Source organism: Mesoplodon mirus (assembly GCF_964341445.2).
Source record: "Mesoplodon mirus genome assembly, chromosome: 15".
Classification (NCBI taxonomy): domain Eukaryota; kingdom Metazoa; phylum Chordata; class Mammalia; order Artiodactyla; family Ziphiidae; genus Mesoplodon; species Mesoplodon mirus.
In genome coordinates, this window is record NC_138991.1 from 16259214 (window position 1) to 16284070 (window position 24857).

General features: G+C 51.2%; 1 protein-coding gene across 1 annotated transcript in view; it reads left to right on the forward strand.

The window, feature by feature from the left end:
• Nucleotides 1-13143, forward strand: part of JPH2 (junctophilin 2) — a gene marked incomplete at its 5' end in the record, with an annotated part of 63570 nt that extends 50427 nt beyond the window's left edge. Inside the window, 4 exons of the mRNA XM_082645313.1 lie at nt 8156-8274; nt 9323-10023; nt 10679-10772; nt 12448-13143. Of these exons, the coding sequence (XP_082501439.1) occupies nt 8156-8274; nt 9323-10023; nt 10679-10759 (901 nt within the window). The 3' untranslated portion in view covers nt 10760-10772; nt 12448-13143. The remainder of the gene's footprint in view (nt 1-8155; nt 8275-9322; nt 10024-10678; nt 10773-12447) is intronic.
• Between the last annotated feature and the right edge of the window lie 11714 nt (nt 13144-24857).

A 24857-nucleotide genomic window follows, 5' to 3' on the forward strand; every position in this document is an offset into this window, starting at 1 on the left:
TTTGAAAACAGGCAAAGAATCTAAATAAACATTTCTCCTAAGAAGATTCATAAATGGTCATTAAGCACATAAAAACACGCTCAACCTCATTAGCCATCAGGGAAATGCAAATCAAAACCACGATGAAATGCACCTCACAAACCACTAGTGTGACTAAAATTTTAAAATGGATAATAGTAAGTGTTGACAAGGAGGTGGAGAAATTGGAATCCTCATATGTTATTGGAAGAAGGTAAAATGTTGCACTCAATTCAGAACCAGTCTGGCAGTTCCTCAAAAGGTTAAAAAAGAGTTATCACATGACCCAGCAATTCCACTCCTACCACTCCTACCCAAGAGAAATGCAAACTTACATCCACCCAAAAACTTCTACTACATGAATATCCATAGAAGCATTATTCTTAGTAACCAAAAGGTGGAAACAACCCAAATGTCCATTAACTGATGAACAGATAAACTAAATATGGTTTATCCACACAGTGGACCATTATTTGGCAATAGAAAGGAATGAAGTATTATTTATGCTACAACGTGGGTGAACCTTGAAACAATGTTTACATGACATATCCTTCTACAAATGTATATTTAAATCCCAATTTTTTGGCAGTCCTTAGCATTTTGGAAAACAATTGCTGGTAAACATCATTATAATAATAACAAAAACTGTAACAATAATCATAGCTAATATTTGTTAAGTGCTCAGTTTATGCTAAGCACTTTTGTGCAATCTTATTTCATGCTCCCAGTAATTTTGTGAGTTAAATATTATTAACCCCATTTCACAGTTGAGGAAACTGAGGCCAGAGAGCAAAGGTCAGGTACCCAGAATATGATGGACGTGAACTTGTACCCTTAATCCCTCTGGTGAAGAGCTTCCCAGCAGGGCTTAGCACACGTTTACCAAATGAATGCAGTCCAGGCAAGACTGGACCCTTGTCTGCATCCTTGTTGGAGGGCAGGGGAACTTTCTCCCAGGGAGCTATCTGGGCAGGTGGCTGGACACCCCAGCTGTGTTTCCTCCTTGAGTTTACTCTGACCATGATTGTTCTGAGGGGAAACGGCTACAGCCAGCCAGAGCTAGGGGCGAGGGCTATTTTGGGAGAAGACAGGGTGGTGGCATCTGAAGCATCCCCTCAGGAAGACTTGGCTGCACTGCCCTTATCAACCACCTCTGCAGCTTCAGAGAGGCTGGCAGCGGCCTGAGTTGGGGGCTCTGATTATCTGCCTCTGTCCTCCAAACCTACCATGGGATCCTTGTTCTGATGGCTTTCTGAAAAAATTTTAAGTGAACAAATTAAGTACATTCAGGTTTTTCGTTTCAGGCGTCTAAAAACAACTGTGCTTCTTATATATTTTATTAACAGGCACCTAGATAGCACTTCCTGTGTCCTGGCTACTGTTCTAAGGGCCATATGACTGTTTATTCATTTACTCCTTATACTGTTTCTCTGAGGCAGGTGCTGTTATTATCCCCATTTTACAGATGAGGAGACTGGGGCTCGGGGGCTCAGACTTGCCCAAGGGTATAAGGAACAGAGCCAAGACCTGACCCCAGACAACCTAGCCAAAGCTGCCCCCTCTTAGCCACACCCCCATGCAGTTTAAGGCTTTGCTCTGTACCCCTGTCCATCCACTGATTTTCAGAGATGTTGCGTAGTTGACCTGGCAGGGCTGCATTAAGCTGTGAGCTCCTCAGGCGTCTGCTGGGTCTGATTTTTCCGCATCCCTGGTCCCAGCACGTGGAAGACCTGGCCCAGTTCGTTAGTGCCAGGAAGGCCGCAGCTCAGTGTCATGGGGAAGAGCTTGGGCAGGTGCACTTTCCAGCCGTGTGACCTTGAGGAAGTGACTTCACCTCACTGAAGTCACATGTGTAATTGTGGCCATAGCACAGAGCTGGGCACAAAGTGCTCAACCAATAACAGATTAGTATTATTAATAAGAGTAGTAGAGGGGCTTCCCTGGTGGTGCAGTGGTTGAGAGTCAACCTGCCGAGGCAGGGGACATGGGTTCTTGCCCTGGTCCGGGAAGATCCCACATGCTGCGGAGCGGCTGGGCCCGTGAGCCATGGCCGCTGAGCCTGCATGTCCGGAGCCTGTGCTCCGCAACGGGAGAGGCCACAGCGGTGAGAGGCCCGCGTACCGCAAAAAAAAAAAAAAAAAAAACAAAAAAAACAATAAGAGTAGTAGAAGAGACCGTTGTTGAGTGGATGCATTAGAACAGAGGTGGGCAAACTTTTCCTGTAAAGCACCAGATGGTAAATATTTTTGGCCTTGCAGGTCATGGACTTCGGTGGCAACTACTTAACCCTAGATAACAGTAAACAAATGGGTGTGGCTGTGTCCCAATAAAACTTTATCTGGACACAAATCTAAATTCCATATAATTTTCACGTCATAAAATTACTCTTTTGGGTTTTTTTCCACACCTTTAAAAATATAAAGAGCATTATTAGCTCACATGTGGTACAGAAACAGGCAGCAGGCTAAATTTGGCCTGTTGCCGTAATTTGCTGACCCCTGCAATAGAATGTGAGCTCTACAAGGGATTTTTGGATACTTGGTTTGCTGTTGTAGTCACAGTGCCCAGAATGAATCTGGATGTTGAAGTGGGTCTTGAGCTGGCCCTTTAAGGCTGGGAGGTGGAAGGACTGAGAAAGAACATTCCAGAGGGCAGAACAGCCAGAGCAAAGGAGTCAGGGGTACATCCTGTGGGTGTCTCCCTTTGGCCCAATGAAGCCATCGGTGGCCTGATGGAGACACCTGGGCAACAAGGCCAGATCTAATGGGGCGGTTAGGGGTCTGGGGTGGGCAAAGGAGTCAGGGGTGGGGCTGGATACTCTCAGAAGAGCTTCCACTGGGTTATTGCCCTGCCCGATCCCTGAACCACCACCAGCCCTATTTTTAACCCTGCTGACGAAAGAAAATCTGTTGAAATCAAGAAGGGTGCCTGATCCCTGCCCCTCCCCCTGCCCCAGTTACTGCTCCTTCCCTTCTCCCCATTAGGGGCACAGCCATCCTAGGAGACCCTCCCCAAGAAACATCAAAGTGGTCCTAGGAAAAGAAATGGTTCCTGCGCTTCCCTAGCAGGACCTGGACTCAGGGAGGGATCCTGGTGCTTGAAGAGAGCCACTCAAGGCTCCTGGGGGGTTGAGCAGGTTGGGAACTGCCCAAGAGAAAGCTGGATTTTCTCTCTGTCTGACTAGTGCATGCTTCTCTGACTAGTGCATGCTTCTCAAATTTTAATGAGCAGTGGAAGCAGCTGGAGGTTTATAAAATACAGATTCCTTGGCTCCTCCTAAGAAATTCTGATTCAAGAGATCTGGGGTGGAGCCCCCAAAGCTGCATTTTCAACAAGTGCCCGGATGATGAGGGGCTGGGGGGTTGGTGCATGGACCACACTGTGAGTGCCACTGGACCAGAAGATAGCCTTTGGACCACAGCAGTTCAGCCTGCCCTGGTAAGCTGCCAGATATACCCCATCAAGGCTGCCTCGGGCCGAGAATTTGGAGAGCCTTGAAGGCCACCCTAAGTAGTTTGGACTTTATTTTCAGCACAGTAGGAAGCCTTGCAAAGATTTTCAGCAAGAGGTGAGGCCAGGAGATGTATGGGTTAAGCAAGCTGCTTGTAGGAAGCGAGCCTGGAGGCAGGGAGGCTACAGATGGGAGTGGGGGACCTTGCAGGAGGAGTGAGGGAAGGAAGGAGAATGGGCAGATTCCAGAGCTGTAGGGGGAGCAGGAGAGACGGGAGTTGGTGGTGGTTGTCTGTGACGTTGAAAGATGAGGAAGGGGGGTGTGGGGGACGCTGGGATTCCTGGCTTGAAGGCTGGGGAGCTGGGGAGCTATTCCTGAAATCAGAGGCATTTTGTGGGAGGGGGGCTAATAAGGTATTCAGTCGGTCAGATTGATGGATGTGGGCAGAGGAGCGTGCTTCCTTTAAACCCAGCAGCCCTTATTGCCTTGGGCTGTGTGGCCACTCCCCTCTGACCCCTGTTCTGGCTGCCCTGGAGGGTCCACCGTTGATCCCCCAGAATCTTCCAGGGCTCAGTGTGAAGGCTGCCATTCTGGCCTGAGGAGTCCTGCAACACAGCTTCGCAGGGCACCGGGAAACAAGCCTCATCCAGAGTACATTACCAAAAAAGGACATTTTCTCAGTTTGAGGGTTTGCCCGGCCCCCTCCCTCCTCCCTCAACCTGGGGTTTCAGGTTTCCAGGGAAGTGTCTCTGAAAATTTAGATCTTTGAATCACACATACCCACGTACAGGCAAATATGAGTCTGGGGATATGCATGTATCACACTCGGTTTTAATTTTTTAATTTTTTAAAGTATAGTTGATTTACAATATCATGTAAGTTTCAGGTGTACAGCACAGCGATTCAGTTATACGTATATATATATATGTATGTGTATATATATTCATATATCTAGGTATGTATATACATATTATATATATATATATATTCTTTTCCAGATTCTTTTCCCTTATAGGTTATTACAAAATACTGAGTATAGTTCCCTGTGCTATACTGTAGGTTCCCTGTTGGCTCCACACTGGATTTTGATGTCACAAATGTCGTCTTCCTCCTTCTCCTTCTCCACCACCACCATCACCACCATCATCACCATCATCATCATCACTCAGCCCCATCCCGGGCTAAACACTTTCATGTGTTGCCTCTCAGTAGTTTTCACAGCAACTCCAAAAGGGCAGAATTATTATCCTACAGATGTAGAAACTGAGGCATAGAGAGGCAAAGCCACTCACGCAAGGTTCTGGAGTCCCAGTGGGGTCGGGACTGGGTGGGGGCGAGTGAGGAGAGTCATACAAATGCGGGGTCTGATTTGGCCTTTATTTAAATTTTGTTCATAGCTTGCTCATCAAGGATTATTTTTGCATTAGTTTGGACTTTTAAAAATATGGCATTCAAGTATTATTTATCTGGATTACTGAGTTTTTTTGGCATCCCTAAATTTTGAGCCTGAGGTGAATGCCTCATGTGCACCCTAGCCCCAGCCTTGGCAGAGCCAAAGTTGGAATCCAGGACTGCTGACTCCAAAACCACGCTCTTAACTATTTCCTACGCTGCCCGCTTACGCATACACACGTGTGCACGTGTGAATGCATGCATTCATTTATGTATCCTTTCATTCAGTAAAATATTCTTTTCTTCAGTAAACATTAATGTGGTAGTGGAGGGGGCAAGAGTTTAGAAATCAGACAATTCTGGGTTTGAACTCCACTACTCATTATGGGGTGGAGATACAGCCTGTGGTTAAGGGCACAGACTCTAGATCCCCGAAAGCCTTGGTTTGAAAACTTGCTGTCACTTGCTGGCTGGGTAAGTTTGGTGGGATCCTTGAAGCCTTCTTATGCCCCAGATTTCTCCTCTGTAAAGAGGGATGATGGTGATAACATCTACCACATAGTGATTGGGGAAATTAAATGGGTTAATTTCTATAAAGCCCTTGATATGTAGTAAATGCTTTGTAAGTGTCAACTGTTACTTTGCATCCTTGAGCAAGGTACTTGTCTGAGACTCAGTTTCCCCACCTGTGAAATAGAGACAGTAAAAACTACCTCCCAGGCAGTTTTGAGGATTGAAAGGGATAACGTAGGCAAAGGGCTTGGCACTTGGAGGGAGCTTAGTAAAATTTATCTCCCTTATTGTGGGCCCAATTCCATGCTAGAGACACATGCAAATCAGCTTCCCGAAGAACTGACTCATCTGCCCATGGGGACACCGACTTGACCTTTCACTTCCCCAAAGGCACGAAGCTCTTACTCCCTCTCAGGGCCTTTGCACGTGCTCTTCCCTCTACCTGGCTCACTGTCCCCACCTCACCTCTGATGGGCCAACTGATGTGTCAGTTTCAGGTCTCAAATGTCACATCCTCCAGGAAACCTTGCCTAATCCCCACCTCCACCACCGATCTATATCAATCTTCCTGTTGTACATTTTCATTGCATTCTGTACTCTTCCTTTATGGCACTTCTCACAATTTCACTTTTTACTTAATTACATTGTATTAAGTAATTTTGGTTGTTTGCTTCCAGCCCATCTCCCTCACTTGAGAGGGGCTTGTCTTGTCCACAGGAATCCCAGCTCCTGGCCAAGTGTGGCACATGTTTCAGAGCAGCAAAGGCTCTGGAATCATCTTGCCTGGGTTCAAAATCTCAGTTCCTGCACTTAAAGGCTTTGTGACCTTGGGCAAGTTACCTCCCTTGCCTGTGCCTCAGTTTCCTTTTCCATAAAACAGGGAAAATAATAACAGCACCAGCTTCCTAAGGCGTCATGATGATTACATGAGATAATCTTCATAATTCCTTTAAAACAATGCCCAGGGGCTTCCCTGGTGGCGCAGTGGTTGAGAATCCGCCTGCCAGTGCAGGGGACATGGGTTCGAGCCCTGGTCTGGGAAGATCCCACATGCCGCAGAGCAACTGGGCCCGTGAGCCACAACTACTGAGCCTGCGCGTCTGGAGCCTGTGCTCCTTAACAAGAGAGGCCACAACAGTGAGAGGCCCGCGCACCATAATGAAGAGTGGCCCCCACTTGCCACAACTAGAGAAAGCCCTTGCACAGAAACGAAGACCCAACACAGCCAAAAATAAATAAATAAATTTATATTTTAAAAAAATGCCCACTGGTAGGTGGGGCTGTTAATATTTTAACAGGTGCTTCTCCTAGTTAGGCTAGATTAAATAAACTGAAATAAACATCCCCCAAATTTCAGGTGCTTAACGCAGTAGACATTTAAGGCTTGCTGAATTTAATGTTTAAATTTAATGCTTATATGTTCCACATTTAATATGGGACTTTACAGGGCTGGGGGGGACTTTGCTTTATGCAATAATCATTTGTGGACCCAAATTCCTTCCACTGTGTTTCTGAAACTGGGGTCCACTGGCGGCACTGTGGAGAGAAATCAGGGAGTCCGTGAACCTGGATGCTGCTTTAGGTTAGATTCCCTAGAAGCTGAGTCTGAGATGAGGATCCTTGCGTAGACGATTTATGGAGCAAGTGCTCTCAGGAGAGAGGGGGAGTGAGAGACACAGAATCGGACAGTGAAGTAGCCAAGCAGGGATGTGGTCTTACCTGGAGTCCAGCTTCAGCCTGATCCCATAGGGGCTCTGGAGCCTGACTTGTACCTCAGAGTTGGTTCCTCTTGGGGCAAGAAGGGGCTGGCTGGTGTCATTAGTCATTGGTTATGGGCTCCCTGGGTTGGGGAGGGGTTGTTGACCTCGGGAACAAGGTGGCTTCTGCTGGTTGCAATTCTCTGGGAGAGCAGTGAGCCATTAGCAGTCAGAAGCTAGGGCTGGGTGCATTTGCCCAGCGAAGGGATCTGGGCAGGGAAAACCACATCTTTATTTTTACTAACCTCTAACCGAAATTTAGTATTTTCTTCAATTATGGAAGTTAGCAACAAATCAACAGTAGTATTAGCAGTATCTCTGACTTTGTCACTAATAGAAATCACATATATTTTCATGTCACATTACTGTTGTTGCACATATCCTTGAAATATCCTTTATGTTAATCTATACTTTTAAATTATGGTAGTTAATAGACCTGCTAGATATTTTGTTTAAAGTGTTAATAAAGAAGAATATACATTATTATATTACAAATTTGTCCTTTTAAATATCTTGGTAACAGTGTGTCAATATAATTGCATCCCTTTGTAATCCTGTGTAATTTGGGCATTTTAAAACATTCCAAGAAGGGGTCCAGCGGTGTCACCAGATGCCAGGAAGATCTGTGACACAAATGAGGTTAAATTCCCTGTTCTGGGCCTTGGCCTCTGCATTTTACCAGCAACAGGGGGAAAAGAGAGGACAAAGAGGATTACAGGGGGGGTTTCTGTGGGCCAGGTCTGGAAATGGCATAATCCTGACTTCCCACAATGCTTTGGCCAGTCACCTGACCACACCTAACTGCAGGGGAGGCTGGGAAATGTAGTCCATCTGTGTGCCCAGAATGAAGAGGAAGTGGTCTGGGGAAGGCACAGCAGTCTGGACCACAGGGCTCAATAAATACTCATTGACAGCTGGAGTGAATGAAAATTCTGTCCAGGGTGTCTCTTTGTGGGTTGGGGAGGAAGGGCAGAGGGCTAGTTCTCTGGAGGGATCCTGAGTCTCCACCATGTTGCCTCCTTAGGACAAGTCACGCCAAGGCCAAAGCTGAGGCAGCAGAACAGGCTGCCCTGGCTGCCAACCAAGAGTCCAACATTGCCCGCACTTTGGCCAGGGAACTGGCTCCAGACTTCTACCAGCCAGGTAGGGCCAACCAGGGAGGGGAGGGGCAGGACGGGGTAGAGGGAGGTTCTGAGGGGGGGTGGACACTTTTTCTTTGCTTGTTGGAAAGCTGAGATGCTCAAGTGGGTCCACGCATGCCTTTGAGTTCCAGAATCTGTGGAGCGTGGTGCAAGCATGGGATGGGTGCAAGCATGACACAAGGGGACTCATGCTGAGATTGTGGCGCGGTATCAGAGGCTCCCCCCACTCCAGCCCGTCTCTTCTCTCTGGGAAATGGGGCTGCAGAGTAAGGAGGACCCCCTGGCTCTGATACAGACTTTGCATTTGAATAGAGCGGTGGGAGCCCATCAGGGTGGGGGACTGGTGCTGCCTGCACTGAGGGTTTTAAGGTGAGTGGCACGATTGGATTTGTATTTTTTAAACATTCTGGCTGCGGCCGGAAGACCAAAGGGAGACTAGATGGAAGACCGCGGAGCGCAGATCTGGGCCTGGGAGGTTAAGTCGCTTCCCATCACAGTGCGCCCCCTGCTGGTCCAAGGAAGAGCGACCCTGGCTGGCTGCCTCCGCCCTTGGGTGGTCATAGCAACAGCTGTCACCACGTGCCAGGCACTGAGCTCAGCATATTACAGGCATTTTTTTCCCCACCCGATTGATCCTTCCGTTAGTATTTATGAAATAGGTATGATTGGGCCCGTTTTTCAGATAAGAGAATGGAAAGAGACCAGTGTGACCATAAAGAGCATAAACTCTGGAGCCAGACTAGCCTGAGTGCCAGTCCTGGCTCTGCCCTTGGTCAGCTGGGTGACTCTGGGCAAGTGATTTTTACCTCTCTTGAGCCTCCTTTTCTTCATCTGTACAATGGAGGCTAAATAATAGCATACACCTCATAGGGTTATTAAAATGATTAAATGTGTTAGTATTGGGGAATTGCTTAAAACAGTGCTTGGCACTTGGTGGCCGTAGGTTAAGGCTGGCTGAGTACATAAATGAGACTCAGAGCGGCTTGCCCTGGATCGTCCAGTGCTGGGACCGGGGTTCAAATGCAGCTTCCCCGTGTGGTCCCCGGCAGGTCCGGAGTATCAGAAGCGCCGGCTGCTCCAGGAGATCCTGGAGAACTCGGAGAGCCTGCTGGATTCCCCCCATCGGGGCCCTGGCGCCGCAGGCCTCTCGGAGCGGCCCCGCGAGAGCCCGGAGCTGCACGAGCACGAGACCCCTGCGCCCGAGGGTGGCCCCCCGTCGCCGACCGGGACACCCCCGCAGCCCAAGCGGCCCCGGCCGGCCGCGGCGTCCAAGGACGGCCTGCTGAGCTCGGGCGCCTGGAACGGGGAGCCCGGCGGCGAGGGCAGCCGGCCGGTCACGCCGTCCGAGGCCGCTGGCCGCCGCAGCCCCGCGCGTCCCGCCAGCGAGCGCATGGCCATCGAGGCGCTGCAGGCGCCGCCCGCGCCGTCGCAGGAGCCCGAGGTGGCGCACTACCAGGGCTACCACAGCTACGCCGTGCGCACCGCGCCGCCCGCGCCGCCGCCCTTCGAGGACGAGCCCGAGGTCCCCGCGGCCGACTCGGCGCCCCCGTCCCCGGCCGCCCCCGGCACGGCGGCCCCGCTCCGAGGCTCCGCCCCCGAGAGCCCCGCCAAGCTGGAACCCAAGCCCATCGTCCCCAAGGCCGAGCCCAAGGCCAAGGCCCGCAAGACGGAGGCCCGGCTGACCAAGGCCGGGGCCAAGAAGAAGGCTCGGAAGGAGGCGGCGACGGCGGCGGAGGTGGAGGTGGAGGAGGTGAGGCTGTCGGTGGGAAGTCGGGTTTCCCAGGCGTGGGGGAGCTGTGGGTGGGATTCGGGGGCAGATGGCCGGGCGGCGAGGGGGATGGCGCAGGACAGGGCAGGGGGGACGTGGCCTTAGTTAAGTGCAGCCTGATCCACGGTTACACAACACACACCCCCACCTTGGGGCAGGGGGCTGGCCTTTGTGCCCGCTGTCTGGGCAGTTCTTTGGAGAAGGAGGTGGCTGGGAGTCCTAAGCGGCTGGGGTGGGGTGCACCTGTCCATCAGGCTCCCAGCCTCAGCTGCGAGGTGTAGCAGCGAGGGGCCCAGTGGGGGGCCTGGGTCCTGGACCTCTGGGCTTGCTATAGGAGGCTGGGAGCTAGGAACTGCAGCGCCAGAGACTGAAGCTGGGCTCTGAGGGGCTGACAGATGTGGCCCCAGAGGAATTAGCAGTGGGGAAGGCCATGTTCTTGGGTTCCAGGCCCAGCTCTGCCCACTGTGTGCTCTGGGATACGTTCTTGCCCCTCTCAGGACCCTGAGCAGTTTGGTTAATTATTTCCAAGAATCCTTCCAGCGCTGATGGTGTGTCCCGGTGCTGGGCACGGCAGCGAGCAAGAGGGTGGGGGTGTGCTCTCCCGGGGACTCAGGTAGCCTCTCTCCACTGTTCCCAGGTCCCCAACACCGTCCTCATCTGCATGGTGATTCTGCTTAACATTGGCCTGGCCATCCTCTTCGTCCACCTCCTGACCTGACCTCATCCACCAGGTGCGGCTAGGAGGAGGGGATGGGAGCCCCTGGGGGAGGAGAGTAAGGGCCAGCTGACTGCCGAGCGGACTGTCCTGTGGTTAGTTGAGGCCCATTCCCCAGCAGAGGCAGGGACCTCGAGTGTGGATCTGAGAGATCATCCCTCCCCAGTACACAATACACACACACACACACACACACACACACACTCACACAGACACACACACACATACACCCCCTCATTAGCTCAACATTCGCAGAGCACCGGATCTCTGTCAGATGAGCACTGGGGGCTTCATTCATTCATTCATTCACTAACTCATCATTAATTTAACCACAGTTTACTGAGCACCTGCTCTGCTGGGATCTAAGGGTTCAGCAGGGACTCACTCCTGCCCTAAGAAAGGGGGGGAACATGAGAGTAAACCTTTTTTTTTTTTTTTTTTTTTTTTGCGGTACGCGGGCCTCTCACTGTTGTGGCCCCTCCCGTTGCGGGGCACAGGCTCCGGACGAGCAGGCTCAGCGGCCATGGCTCACGGGCCCAGCCGCTCCGCGGCATGTGGGATCTTCCCGGACCGGGGCACGAACCCGTGTCCCCTGCATCGGCAGGCGGACTCTCAACCACTGCGCCACCAGGGAAGCCCAAGAGTAAACCTTTAACTTACGGCTCATTATGTAAAAGTCTTGCAGCTCAAACGTCAAGCAAAACCGTTCTTGACTCCATCCCCCCAGACCCCCACAGGTCTAGACTGAGGCCACCTGGGGTGGCCGGGTTCTCTTCTCTCAGTCCTCCAGCTCTCTCTTGCTCCCACTCTCTACTCGCCCAGCCCCCGCCCCCGCCCTCAGTCCTCTTCCTGAGACCCTGCTGTCTGTCAGTCAGTTGGTTCCATCAATTGGTTTTCTCCCTGTGATGGAGCTCAGGGGCTGGGTAAGGTCCGGGGAAGAGGAAGTGGGCTGGGCTGGGGTGAAGCAAAAAGGCGCTCGTTGGTCTCAGGGTGAAATATCTACAAGGCAAATAAAATCTTCCTCCTGCCCGGACCAGCCTTTACACTATAATTCCTGTGCTTGGTGATGCTAACAGAGTTTCTGCCTCTTGCCCTCCCCTGCTCCACCAGAGACCCCCTCCCTTGATCCTAGCTTAGTGTGGGCTGGAGGTTCCAACTCAGTCCCAGAGGAAAAGGAGAAGGAATCCTTGTCCTGTCACCGGGTAAATAGCCAATGACAATAGTAGCCTGGTAGGTGCTGCCGTGCGGGTGGATGCTGAGCTAGGCAGGGTCCATGTTTCATAGGGGATCTGGGAATGATTGCGGTGGGGACTGCCAACTTCCTGACCTGAAGGATGGAGAGGGGTGAGCCAGATGGCAGTGGGAGAGGAGGAACAAAGGGGAGAGTGTCCCAGGCAAAGGGAACAGGCAGAGGCGGCAAAGAGGCAGAGGCAGCATCCAGCGGGGGCCCTTGCAAGGGCCAGGGGAGGCCTCCGGGACTTGTATCTGGTCCCACTGAGTCAGAGCCAAGGGGCAAGGCTGCCCTGGGGGCTTGGGGAGGCGGGGCTGGTGGTGGTGATGGAGATCTTGCCCCAGAGAGCATCAGGCCTGAGGCTTGAACCCTGCCTGGAGCCTGGTTCAGCCTCAGCCCTCCCTGCCTTTCTCCCCGCTCCCTCCTTCCCTCGCCTGACCCTCTTGCTGTCCCTTTGCAGAGCCAGGAGTTCCTGCTGAGGACGCGTGGACCCATCTTTTTGCAGTGCCAGGCAGGGCAGCCGAGGAGGACTGGACTCTTGACCTGGATGCTGGGGGTCCCGCTCGCATCCACACCACAAACATTTAAGGAGGCTTCCCGTGGCGCCCATGCCCGACGCAGGTGGTGCCCAGAAGAAGAGAAAGGGCTGGGCACCCTCCGGGAGCTCTCTGCCCAGCGGCAGGGAAAGCCCTGAAGGCAGAGCCCTGGTCTTGCACACCCTGATCTGCTCCGTCCCCCATCCTCATCCACTCCCTCGCCTTACCCCTAGGTCACCCCCTCCTGGGGCTTTTCTGTGTTTTGGGAGAAGTCACCAAACCAGGATGTTAAATCCCAGTCCCCTTCTTTCTACCCTCCCTTGCTTGCTTTTATCCTCTGGCTGCCGGGCTGAAGCCTCCCTGGCAAGTGGAGGGAGTGACGGACGAGATCCTTGCGGTGGGCCAGCGACGAGGCGCTCTGACAGCCCAGCGGCCCTTCCCATCGCAGTCCGGACCCCGCCCACACTGTCCCTTGCTTACAGATGTTCTGAACGACAGTAGAGGAAATGGACATGTTCCATTTGAATATCCCAGGATACAGTGCTTCTGTCTCCTCCCACTGGTCCAGTTAGCTTTCCTCTGGACCAGTAGAAGAGGGAGAGACATGAGGAATTGGGGCCTTTGGCTGGGAAGCCACTGACCAGGTGGCCAGGGGGTGGGGGTGGGGAGAAGGGCTAAGGGGTGGTGAGGATGGCCCTGTCTCTGAGCGCACCTGAGCCTGGGGCTGGCATTGCATGTGGGGCTTCCAGGACGCTGAGGGGGAGAAGGGGTCGCCCTGCAGGAGCCGTGGGGCTGTTGCAAAGCTCCGGGGATGCCCCGTGAATTGATTTGTCCGCTTCCGCTCCCAGGGGCCACCGCAGGCTCGGGGGAGCGGGGAGCGTGAGCATGGAAGCCCAGGCAGATTTCACTGGGGCTGACTCTCAGGCAGGTGTGAAGACAGGTGCTTGTCAGCCAGCGTCTCCCAGGGAGAGGGGAGCAAGTCTGGGCCTCCCACTGGGCACAGTCTGTGATAATAAGCCCCTCGGCTTGCTTGGCAGAAGATAGTATTTGCATGTAGCCCATTAACAGATGTTTTGTACCACGCTGATCCTTCTGGGCCTTGGTGTTTGCTGCAGCTGGGAGGAGGCTGAGGGCTGTGGCCTTTGCCCCGGGGAGGATGGAGGGCAGTTCTTCCAGGCCCCTCCAAGCTGAGCTGGGGGAAAGGATGTGGCCGTGGCATCTAAGCAGAGCTGGAGGGGGCAGCTGAGCTTCTTCGTTTCTCGGCTCCCTAAGGGGGCTGGGGCGTTGTGGTCTGGCCTCTCCAGGGCAGCTCTTTGACCTGAAGTTTGCTTCTGATGGGGTCGGCTTTCCCTTCCTCCTTCAATACTTGGGAGCCTTCCCTCCAGCTTCACACTTGCTGTTCAAGCACCGCTGGGGTCTTGAGGCGAGGTTGCAACCTTGGACTGCATTTCCGCGGAGAGGAGCCCATGGGTTCTCCCATCCTTCAAGGGCTCTGCCTCTGTGTGGGCTTTTCTGGACAGCTAGGGAATGAGGGGGGTGGGCTGGGGGCACTGCTCAGGGCTGACAGCCTCCAGGCCTCGGCTCTGAGGTCACTGTCGAGGGGTTTTGGTCTGGCTCGGGGCCAGGGATGAGCCTTTGGCTGCCAGAGCTCCCTCCCGGGGCCTTGTTTGGGGGCTGGTGTTTGGGTTGACGGTTCAGGAAGCTGCCGTCTGTGCCATAATAAACTTGCATCTGCTCACAGGCTCTGGCTGGGCTGCAGTGTCTGCTTGTGGGCTCAGGACAAGGGACTGGCTGAAGAAGAAGAGAGGCCGGGGACCCTGGGTCATGCTGGTCCAGGCCCCGTCTCTCTCTTATAGTTCCCATAATACCTCCTGAGGGGTGGCTGAAGGGCTTCAGTTCTGGAGGGGTGCCCCAAAGGCCACAGACCTTCTAGGGCAGACCCTGGGTTTCTAAAGCAGACTTCCAGAAGGTTCCCTAAGCAGCATATAGTAGAAGAAAGAGCCTGCCTTTTTTTTTTTTTTTTAATCTTTGGCCACACTGTGTGGCATGAGGGATCTTGGTTCCCAAACCAGGGATCGAACCCATGCCCCCTGCATTGGGAGCGTCGAGTCTTAACCACTGGACCACCAGGGAAGTCCCCAAAGAATCTGCCTTTTGAGATTGGCCTCCCTGGGCTCTAGTCCTGCTCAGCGTACTTATTTCACTTCTCTGAGCCTCAGTTTCTTCATCTATAACATGGGGGAAATAATCACACTACCTCCTGGGGTTGTAGCGAGGATAACATTAAATGTTGAAGCTTATGTAAAGCCCAGCTGTTGAGAGCGGTGAGAAGTGCAGACTTTCCATTTTGGGATCCTTATTGCTTTTGCACTAAAGTGCTGTCATCAGTCCTCTCACAAGCCTTTTGCATTTTGATCGAGACCGCAGAAGCCCCAAGGGGGTGGAGATGATTCAGGCCCCCGTCAGGGAGTCACAGAATGTCTCAGTCAGAGGGGGGACCCAGAGACCATCTTCACACTCTACAGAGGCTCAGAGAGGAGAAGAGACTTGCCCAAGGTCACACAGCAAGTCAAGAGCAGGAAAGCAGTTATCTTGTTTGGATAAGTATGAAGGTTCTCTCAAAGCCAGGAGCCCCCATGAGATGGCTGGAGGGGAGGGTCCCTCGCCCATCAATTGGCTTGAGTGCAGGCAGGTGCCCGGGCGCTTTGGCGATCAGGAGTCCTGGCTGTCTGCCCAGTGTCACCACTGACTTGCTGCGTGCCAGTCATCCCCTCTTTCTGGGTGTCAGGTTCCTCTTTTGTCAAGGAGACCATCGTGCCTGCTCCATTGCCTTCTTCACAGGCAGTGCAGTTGTAAGAATCAAATGAGGTAGATTATGGGTGGTAGAGAGATTGTCAAAACCCTGGAATAATCCAAGGATCCCCAGGAAGAAGGATGGGCTTGGAGGGACTAGGGGAGGGTTGGAGGGAGTGGGAGGGAGTGGTAATCTGCAGAGGTTTGAGTAAAATCCACCAAGAGAAGGGATGTGGGGTAGGGTGGCAGGGCAAGTGGGCAGCCAGCCCAGTTGACTACTCTGTAGACTGGATGTGTGTGTGTGTGTAAAGTGGGGGTGTGGGGTGGAGAGCAGGAGGACGGCTGCATTAGAATCACCTGGAATGGTTTGGAAAGAAAGCTCATTCCCGAGCCCTCCTTTGGAACTTCCGAGTCAGGTAAGGTTGGTCGGAGTCGGGCGCCCCCTGGTGGCGAAGCACAGCTCACAGCCTGGCTGGTCCCTTTTTCAGCCTTGGCCCCTGGCAGCTCTAGAAGTTTGTCCTGTCCTCTGCCAGGTCCAGGATCCTGTTAAGGTGTCTTGTGCCATAGGGGCACTTAAAACCACCTTGTGGGCATTGCCAGGGTCTATGATCACTGACCACTGCCTTGGGGTCTTGGCAGGACTCTTCCAGGGCAGAAAAAGGGAGGGGACCTGGGAGCTGTGGGATTCAGATTGGGGATTTGTGGCAAGATGGGAAATTTCCTTTTTTTTTTTAAGATGGGAATTTTCATAATTTCTGGTGAACACACAAAGGATCCGGCTGCACTGGGAGAGATGCAGGCCCAGACTACAACCTATGGAGACCTCAAGCCTGAAAAAGTTATATGGAGCCCCCTCAAATAAGTAGCTCAAAATAAAAGCAATCCCAAAACTGTAAAACACAAAACTTGCATGTGTGCTGAAATTAAAATACCTCTTCATTTTTTTCTTTGTCCAAAATTCTGACTGTTTATGGAGGCTGAATTTCTCCCTCCCTCCCTCTCTCTCCAGTCCACCCAGGGAGGGAAATCCCACATTCAACAGAGTCAGGCAGCTGTGGGTCAGGCCCTGTGCCATGCCCTTCACTTACTCTATCCAGTGACAGAACAGCTGTGTGATTGGGTGCACTAACTCTAAAGTTAGGCTGCTGGTCTGAATCCTGGCCCCATCCCTTGACATCTCAAATCTTGACTTCCTTTTCCAAGATGATGGTTATGCTACCACCTGCCTCTTAAGATTAAAACTATGAATGAAAGCCTGAGAACAGTGCCCAGCATGGGCTGAGCACATGATAAATGTACCCTTATTCAATTTTCACAACGACTCCACAATGTAGATATGTCTCTCCATTTTACAGATGAGGAAATTGAGGCTCGGAGAGATGGAGTTACTGGTTCAGGGTAGCGCAGGGAGGGAAGGGCAGAGGCTGTGCTCTTTCCACAGAACTGCACTGCTTCCCACAGTAAAGGAGTGAGGTTCCCGTCACTGGAGATAAGCCAGCTAAGAGCAGATGGCTACCGCACAGGGATATGGCCGAGGGGATTCGTATATTGGAAATGGGTGGGTGGGTGAGATAATTGTTTCTTGAGAGAGCTCGGGCACAGAAGGAAAGGTTTCCTTAAGAAGCTCGAGGAAACGACTTCCAACGTGGCAGAGGTGGAAGGTCTAAGCGATCAGCTAATCTGGCCCCGTCACTTGTCCTAGGGGAAAACAGGCTGGAGAGAGGCCGGTGACATGCCAGGACCATACAGCAGGTCAGTGACAGACCAGGACTGAGGGGACAGTGACCCCTTGCTCACAGGCTGACTGTAGGTGGCACCCTCCTGCCAGGAGAGCACATGCCAGGCTCCTCCATGTGTCAGGTCGTTTACCCGCCCACTTTTTAGCGATCTTTTAGAGATATTCATGCCCTGGGGCCGTGGGGTCAGCAGAGGGTACCATCCTGAGCTTTGTTTCCCACTTTCTCCATGAACCCAGCATCGCCATAGTAACCACTCTCTGGGGATGAGTTTATTGATCATGTGAGGGAAGCCATGGTATTCATTATTTTCATTTTACAGATGAGCAAATGGTGGCTCAGAGAGGTGAAGCGACTTGCCCCTGGACACACAGGGCCAAAGGTGGGACTGGCCCCCGAGTAGGCTGACTCTAAACCTGGGCTCCTCACCACCTTACACTTAACTGCCTTTCCATGATTGTGAGTGTGTAACAAGGCTGGGAGACAGAACAACGGGGCTGGACAATGGGGGGTAGGAGGAGGGGTGACTTGGAAGCAGGACATGTGAACTGAGAGGAAGTGGTCCTGGAAAAGGGCTGGGGGGTCTAGGAACTAGAGCTGAAAGTGGCAACTCGAGAGGATGTGGGACTTCCATGAGGCAATTAAAACCATTGGAGACCTAGCCTTGACTGGGAGAGAGAGGAACTTACAGGGGATGACACATGGGGACCAAGCAGATGGGCCAGTCAACCTGGCCCTTGGGGGAAGCAGAGGTCTGCTCTGGCAGTAATGGAGGCCTTTGCCTATGGCCCCCTTGGAGCTTCTGGAGCCCCTTTGCAGAGGAGTTTAATTGGAATTAATTACTAAAATAATCCAAACCAAGTTACTTAGCAACTGGCATTGATTTCTTGATTCATAAAGGCTTATGGTGCCTCACTTTTTAAAATAAGGGTTTCATGATCAGATGTAATGATATTGAAAAGTCCATGTCACATAGAGATGCAATAGGGAGCTTCTAGCAAATCTAACAGGAGAATCATAGCACAGACCCTTGAGTTTTGGAGCAAAGTCATGCCTTCTTCCTCAGAGAAAAATATCAGGATTTGCTGTTGGGTCCTGTTAGAGATGAAATGCCTGGCTCTCAGGCCACCAAGCCAGACATTTGGGCATGCGCAGTTGCAATCCATCATCAGGGGGAGCTGGCATGTCCAAGGTCAGGCTCCAGTTGGTCCTCAAGGTGTAAGTAAGTTACATGAGCAGAAGTGTAGACTCCTGCGGCTCTTGCTTCTGTGGCTTTGCTGCCTGTCCATCACTGCACAGGATGGTCTCAAGAAGAGTTCCAGCTGACTGAAGAAGAAAAAACTTGAACCCGTGAGGGATAATTCCAGGAGGCCTGGAATTAGCCTGTTGTTTTGCTGAAGCAAGAGATGTACCTGCACAGGGCTGACCCCTGCTCAAGGCATGAAATGGACTGATTAACTGTGATGCTTTATAACCATGGGTTCAAGGTGAGCTTGGGGGCAGTTTATAACAGCTTGTCAGCATTGTTTATTGATAACAGTGAGACTGATGATTTGCACCTGGTCTCCGTGAGTCCCCTAGAAGGCTCTGCTATGGGGGCTGGTTACATAGCAAGAATGTGCCCATGTGACCAACAGGGTACAAGACTCTATCTTAGGCTCCCTGATCCAAGAGAGAAAGCACATCTAGTAGGACCCTGCAGAGGGGAGGATGGTTGGAGCTCACAAACAGCCTTTGGGACCTGGTTACGAGGCAGTCTTTGTCTGTGATGACTCTCTCTACTGTAGGGCAGTTGCTATATTGAATTCTTTTCTTGCAATAAACCTTAGATTATAGGTATTGTCATCTGGGGTCCTGTGAGTTTTCTTTAGCAACCAAACCCTAACTGCCACCATTACTGCAACCTGGTTTGCAGATTGTATTCATTTTCTATTGCTGTGTAACAAATTACCCCAGACACAGGGGCTGAAAACAACCACCTGTTTCTCATCTCAGTTTCTGTGGCTCAGGGGTCTGGCCCATTTTAACTGGGTCCTCTGCTCAAGGGCTCACGCGGCTGAAATCATGGTGTTGGCTAGCTGCATCCCCATCTGGAGGCTCAGCTAGAGAAAGATCTGCTTCCAAGTTCTGTTGGGTTGTTGGCAGAATTCATTTTTGTGGGTGTAGGACTGAGGTCCCCGTTTCTGACTACCTCTTAGCCAGGGACCTCTCTTAGCAACGAGACCTCATTAGTGCCTCTTGGCCATGCGGCACCTCCTCTGAGAGCAGAACAGATTACTTCCTTCAAGGTCAGCTTCGTCAGCGTGAGCTGTTACCCTGTTCTTATTTTGCCACCTGGCAGCGGGACAGGGTGTTCAGGAAGCAGGTGGAGGCCCCTCTTCCCAGGTTTCCAGACAGAAGGGGCTTCTGTTTGCTGGAAAAAGAGCCCAGGACCTTGTAAGGAGGTGTGGGCAGGATATGGGAAGATGGGCAAGGCTGACATGTGGGGAGCTGTGGTGAGGGAGACCCTGTAGTCTGAGCCCAGGCATGGCCTCGGGTCCTCCATCTTGGGGCAGGGGACGGGGGAGCTGGAGGGCGGTTCTCTCAGACTAGGCTCTTCCTTCCCTCCTGGCCTCTGAGAAGGAAGGAAGTCCCCTCTCTAGGCAGAACAGCAAGTGGGGCAGAGGGTGGGTGTGGCATGAGGGGTCTGGCTGGAGATAACGACCACACAAAGTGTCTCCCAGGCCCCTCCAGCCTGGGAGGAAAGCAGCTGATACACTCATCCTCACCTGGGCATTGGACACGAATAGTCATCCTTCCAGGGGAGTTTTCACTTGAAAAGAGAACCCTGGATAGGGCAATGCATGATCCAAAGGAATATTTTACGCTAGAAAAATTTCAGTTATCCACAGGGGAGCTATTTTTTGGCCAGGTGCTCCAAGCCAAAGTAACCCCTCCTCACCCCCACTCAAAAGAAGAAAAAATAAATAATCATACACCTGTTTCCCTGCTCACACGAGGAAGGATATTAGCAATGTGGGGCGCTAGGATCATAGCCATCACTTATTAAGAGCTATTCATATCACTTGCATGCCAATGGTATTATATTGTCTCATTAAGTTGTCAGAGCCACTCCATGGGATCGTAATTGTTGGGAGCAGGAGATGCAGGGTAAGGGCGGAGGTGAATGACCCATGTTACCTACTTGTATCTGGCAGAACTGGATTCAAACTCACTGTCTATTTCACACTAAAGCCCACCTTGGCTCCTACCCGTGCTGTTAAGCCTGCTACACTGCGCTGCAGTTCTTGAAAATGACCACCAGAAGGCGCCACCACTCCACTCATGAATGCTCTCATGAATGTGCTCAAGAGAAGGCGGCTTTTATTTAGAAGATTCATCAGCCCTGGACTTCCCTGGTGGAGCAGTAGTTAAGAATCCGCCTGCCAACGGAGGGAACACGGGTTCGAGCCCTGGTCTGGGAAGACTCCACATGCCATGGAGCAACTAAGCCTGTGTGCCGCAACTACTGAGCCCGTGTGCTGCAATTACTGAAGCCTGCACACCTAAAGCCTGTGCTCCGCAACAAGAGAAGCCCATGCACCACAGCGAAGAGTAGCCCCCACTCGCCTCAACTAGAGAAAGCCCACGCGCAGAAGCAAAGACCCAATGCAGTCAATAATAAATAAAATTTTAAAAAATTCATCACCATTGCTATTCTCTGATTCACCACAATAATAAAATCTACTATAAATTAAGCACTTACTGTATGCCAGGCCCTGCACAAGTACTTTACATGCATTATTTCATATATTCCTCACAACAGCTCTGTGTTTTCAAAGGCCATTGTGTTTTGCAGATTAGAAGCTAAGATTTAAACCTAGGTCTGTCTGTCTGTCTTCAATACCCATACTCTTAACCATACCCTCAATGGAAGGCACAAACTAGATGCATTTGGCTGGCAAACTTGTTTTGTTTGGGCCAGCTTGGTGTTTTAAAACACATTGAATTTAAATGCTTTTTGGCAGGGCATCAGTCTCCACTTAGCCACGGTCCTCACCATACCCTGTCAACCTGTCGTCTCTTTCCTTTTTTTGTCTTATCTGCCCAACTCTGACGTCATTTGAATTTGCAGCTTCATTTATGCCAGTGACAGTGTGTTGACTCCCTTTATTCTAATAACATTTTGTGGACTGAAAAAAAAAACCTACTGGGGGAGCTTGGAGGTTTAGGAAAGCAGAGATGACAGATGGTTGTGGCCCAATGTCATTCCAGAGACATGGGAGGCAGCCCTGTCTTTCAGTGCTGTCCCCTGACATGTCAGTAAATGTTCTTTGAGTAATTGCAGTGTGCATGGCACCACGTCAGATGTGTGGGTTTTCTGTGACAGACGATGGTGAGCTGGAGGTGGATGTGACACGTCTGGACTTCACAGCATCCTCCCAAGTGGGGTGATCAGAGTGATCAGCTACTTCATGGACCCATGCAGAACTTTTCCCGATTTGTGTGTCTTTTCTGATTTCCTTTTGCTTGGCCCATGAACCGGTAGTTGGACTTAACCAGCCCTGTGGGGTTACTAATTAACATCAACCACCTCATCTGTTAAGGAGTGAGTTGTGTCTCCCCTAAAATTTATGTGTTGAAGTCCTACCCTCCAGTGCCTAAGAATGTGACTGTATTTAGAGACAGGGCCTTTAAAGAGGCGATTTAGTTAAAATGAGGCCATTAGGGTGGGCCCTCAGCTAATTTGACTGGTGTCCTTATAAGAAGAGGAAATCTGGACATACAGGAGGGGGGACACGAGGAACTCTTATGCACAGAGGAAAGACCATGTAAGGACACGGAGAGAAGGTGGCCATCTGCCAGCCAAGGAGAGAAGGCTCAGAAGAAACCAGTCCTGCCGACACTTTGACCTTGGACATCCAGCCTCCAGAGCTGTGAGAAAATGAATGTCTGTTGTTTAAGCCACTCAGCCTGCGGCATTTTGTTATGGCAGTCCAAGCTGACTAATACACTGTCTTCATCAAAGGTGGTCTGGGTGGGGGCTTAGCAGGGCTGGCTGAGCTCAGGATGTAAGTCTGCGGCCTAGAGCCAGGCTGGGAAAGAAGATGAAGGAGCTCCAACACTCCCTGCCATGCCCCTCACCCCCGGCATGAGATGCCATGTGGAAGAATTAATTGGTGTGCTTTGTTCTTCACGTTCTTCTCCTATTAGTGATTATAAGAGCACATCTTACCCTCATGGATAAGAGCACAGAGAAGCCAATCTCTTGCCTTCTAAGTTCAAAAATATGGTCTAGGGGTAAGACAGAAGTAGTCGGTAGGGAGATGCTATCTAGCACTCTTCAGATTGGAAGGGTCTACTGAGCTTCAGGCAATGAAAAAAGACCTGCCTCAATGGCACGGGGCCATCCCAAGACATACCAGACAAAGAGAAAACCAAAAGTTACCAGAGAAGGGAGAAAATGCAAGCAACATATGAAGAAACGGGAAGCAGAATAACATTAGATTCTTCAAAGGCAAACTGGTAGCTAGAAGGCAATGAAGCCACACCTTCAGAATTCACAGAGAAAGTTACTTTCAGCCTAGACATCTTTACCCAGTTCAACTATCAATCAAGTGTGAGGGGAGAATAAAAACACTTGCAGAGCCCCAAATATATTTCCAATCTACCTTTTCTCAGAAAGCTACTGGCAGATGTGCTCCATCACAACGAAGATGCAAAACAAGAAAGGAGAATGAACAGAATCCAGAAGAACGAGGACCTTCAGTGGAGAAAAGCAAGGGATTTGCTTCAGATGACAGCTGTGAGTCTGCCTGGAGAAGGAGAGAACACATTGGAACACCCAGTATCTGACCATATGCCGGACAAGTTCACATTCTGTGAGATTGGGGGAAAATGAGGAACAGAGGAAAATTAAGTACCCAAAGAACAAAAACCAAAAACAACGAAAGTGTTCGAGGAGAAGGTATAATTAAAGTACACACCTTGGCCCATCAGTATACATTTGTTCACATGATAGGATGAACATAAACGTGAAATGTTGATTTAACCACAATTATTATGGAGCTTCACGGGGAGGAGAGAGGAGGGGAGAGCAAAGATGGAGACATATGAGCACTAAATCCTTTTTTTTTCCCCACAGAAAGAGGTGAGTAAATTCTTCAAACTGATGTGTTAAAAATCTATGGCCTATGACCACATTCCCACCAGCTACACGCGGCCAGGGTCTGGAGCAGGCCAGCCCTGAGATTTGCAGGTTAAGACAAGATACAAATGGAGGCCCCACCCATAGCCCACCAGCCTTGTCTTCCCACCTCTGACAAGCAGCCTGCAGTGGAGGGGCCTGGCATTTGTGTCCAGACCACCTAGTTCAAACTAGGTGGCTCTGTCCACCTCCCTCCCCCCTCGATGACACACTGGGCCACCTCTCAGGGGTAGAAGCGCACAATCTAACAGCCAGGGGAACTGGCCCTAAGCCCACTCAGGCCCTGGAAGACGGAACGTTGTTCAGAAAGGTGGAGGCTCTGGGTAGGCGTGTCTCCTTGGCTGCATGAACTTCTTACCCCATAGGGAGGGCAGTGACCAGAGCGGGACCCTCAAAAGTCCAAGCCGCCAAGGCAGCACCGGTCCGCAGCAACCAGAAGTCCAGCCCAAGTTTCCGATACATTGGTGGTTCTCAGCTGGGGGTGGTTTGGCCTCCCAGGGGTCATGGGCAGTGTCTGGGGGTATTTTGGGTTGCCACACATAAGGGAGAGGGGTGCTACTGGCATCTAGTGGGTACAGGTCGGTGATGCTGTCCAACATCCTGTGATGCACAGAGCGGTGCTCCTCCACTGCTCCCCACTCTGGTCCAACAAAGACTTATCAGCCCCAAATGTCCACAGTGACACGGTGGAGAAACCCTATGACACATGTGTGAGTATTTTGGAGGCCACAGACTTGGGGTCCAAACCCTGACTCTGCTACTGACTTGTTCTGGATTCAATTATGTTTTTTCATCTCTCTATGCCTCTGTTTTCTCAATTGTAAAATGGGGTTAATGGCAACTATTTTACAAGGATGCGTGAGAAATAAAATGGACTTTATATGTAAAATACCTGGCACAGAGTAGGCCCTCAAAAAGTGTTGTAGGTGTTCCTTAGATGAGGCAAAGAAGTGAATAAATAATATTAAAAATGGGTAAATCACGAAACAGCAGTGTATCTATCCATATTTATTTGTTGAGTCACAGAGGAAATACTAAAAGCATGGAGGGTCTGGAGGGAGGCGGTGGGAGGTGGACCTGGAAGGTGTGGAGAGCAGTGTTGTTAGAAGCCGCGTAGTACAGTTTGACTTGTTAAGCTCCATACGTGTATTACTGGTTTAAAAGTTGAAGTTGAGGACCTTGAATATTAACATCCTTCCTTCCGTGTCCCTGCTAATTGCTATTATAAGGTAGCATGAAATGACTGTGGGTGTCCCACAGGCATGATTTCATGCCGCCAAGCCCGGCTTGGTCCTGCATGCTCCAAGCGCCGCGGGGTCCTGCCCCTGTTTTCTTGCCCCTCCAGAGTCCTTACTAATTCTCAGGGCATAGCGGTCAGCTTGGGCTGCCATGACAAGTATCACAGACTGGGGGGGCTTCAACCACAGAAATTGATTTTTCTCACAGTTCTGGAGGCTGGATGTCCAAGATCAAGGTGCCACTAGTGTCTGATGAGAGGTCTTTCTTCGGGGTGCAGATGGCTGCCTTCTCACTGTGATCTCACATGGCAGAGAGAGGGGGGAGGGGAGGAGAGAGAGAGAGGGGGATGGGGGGAGACAGAGAGAGAGAGAAATTACTC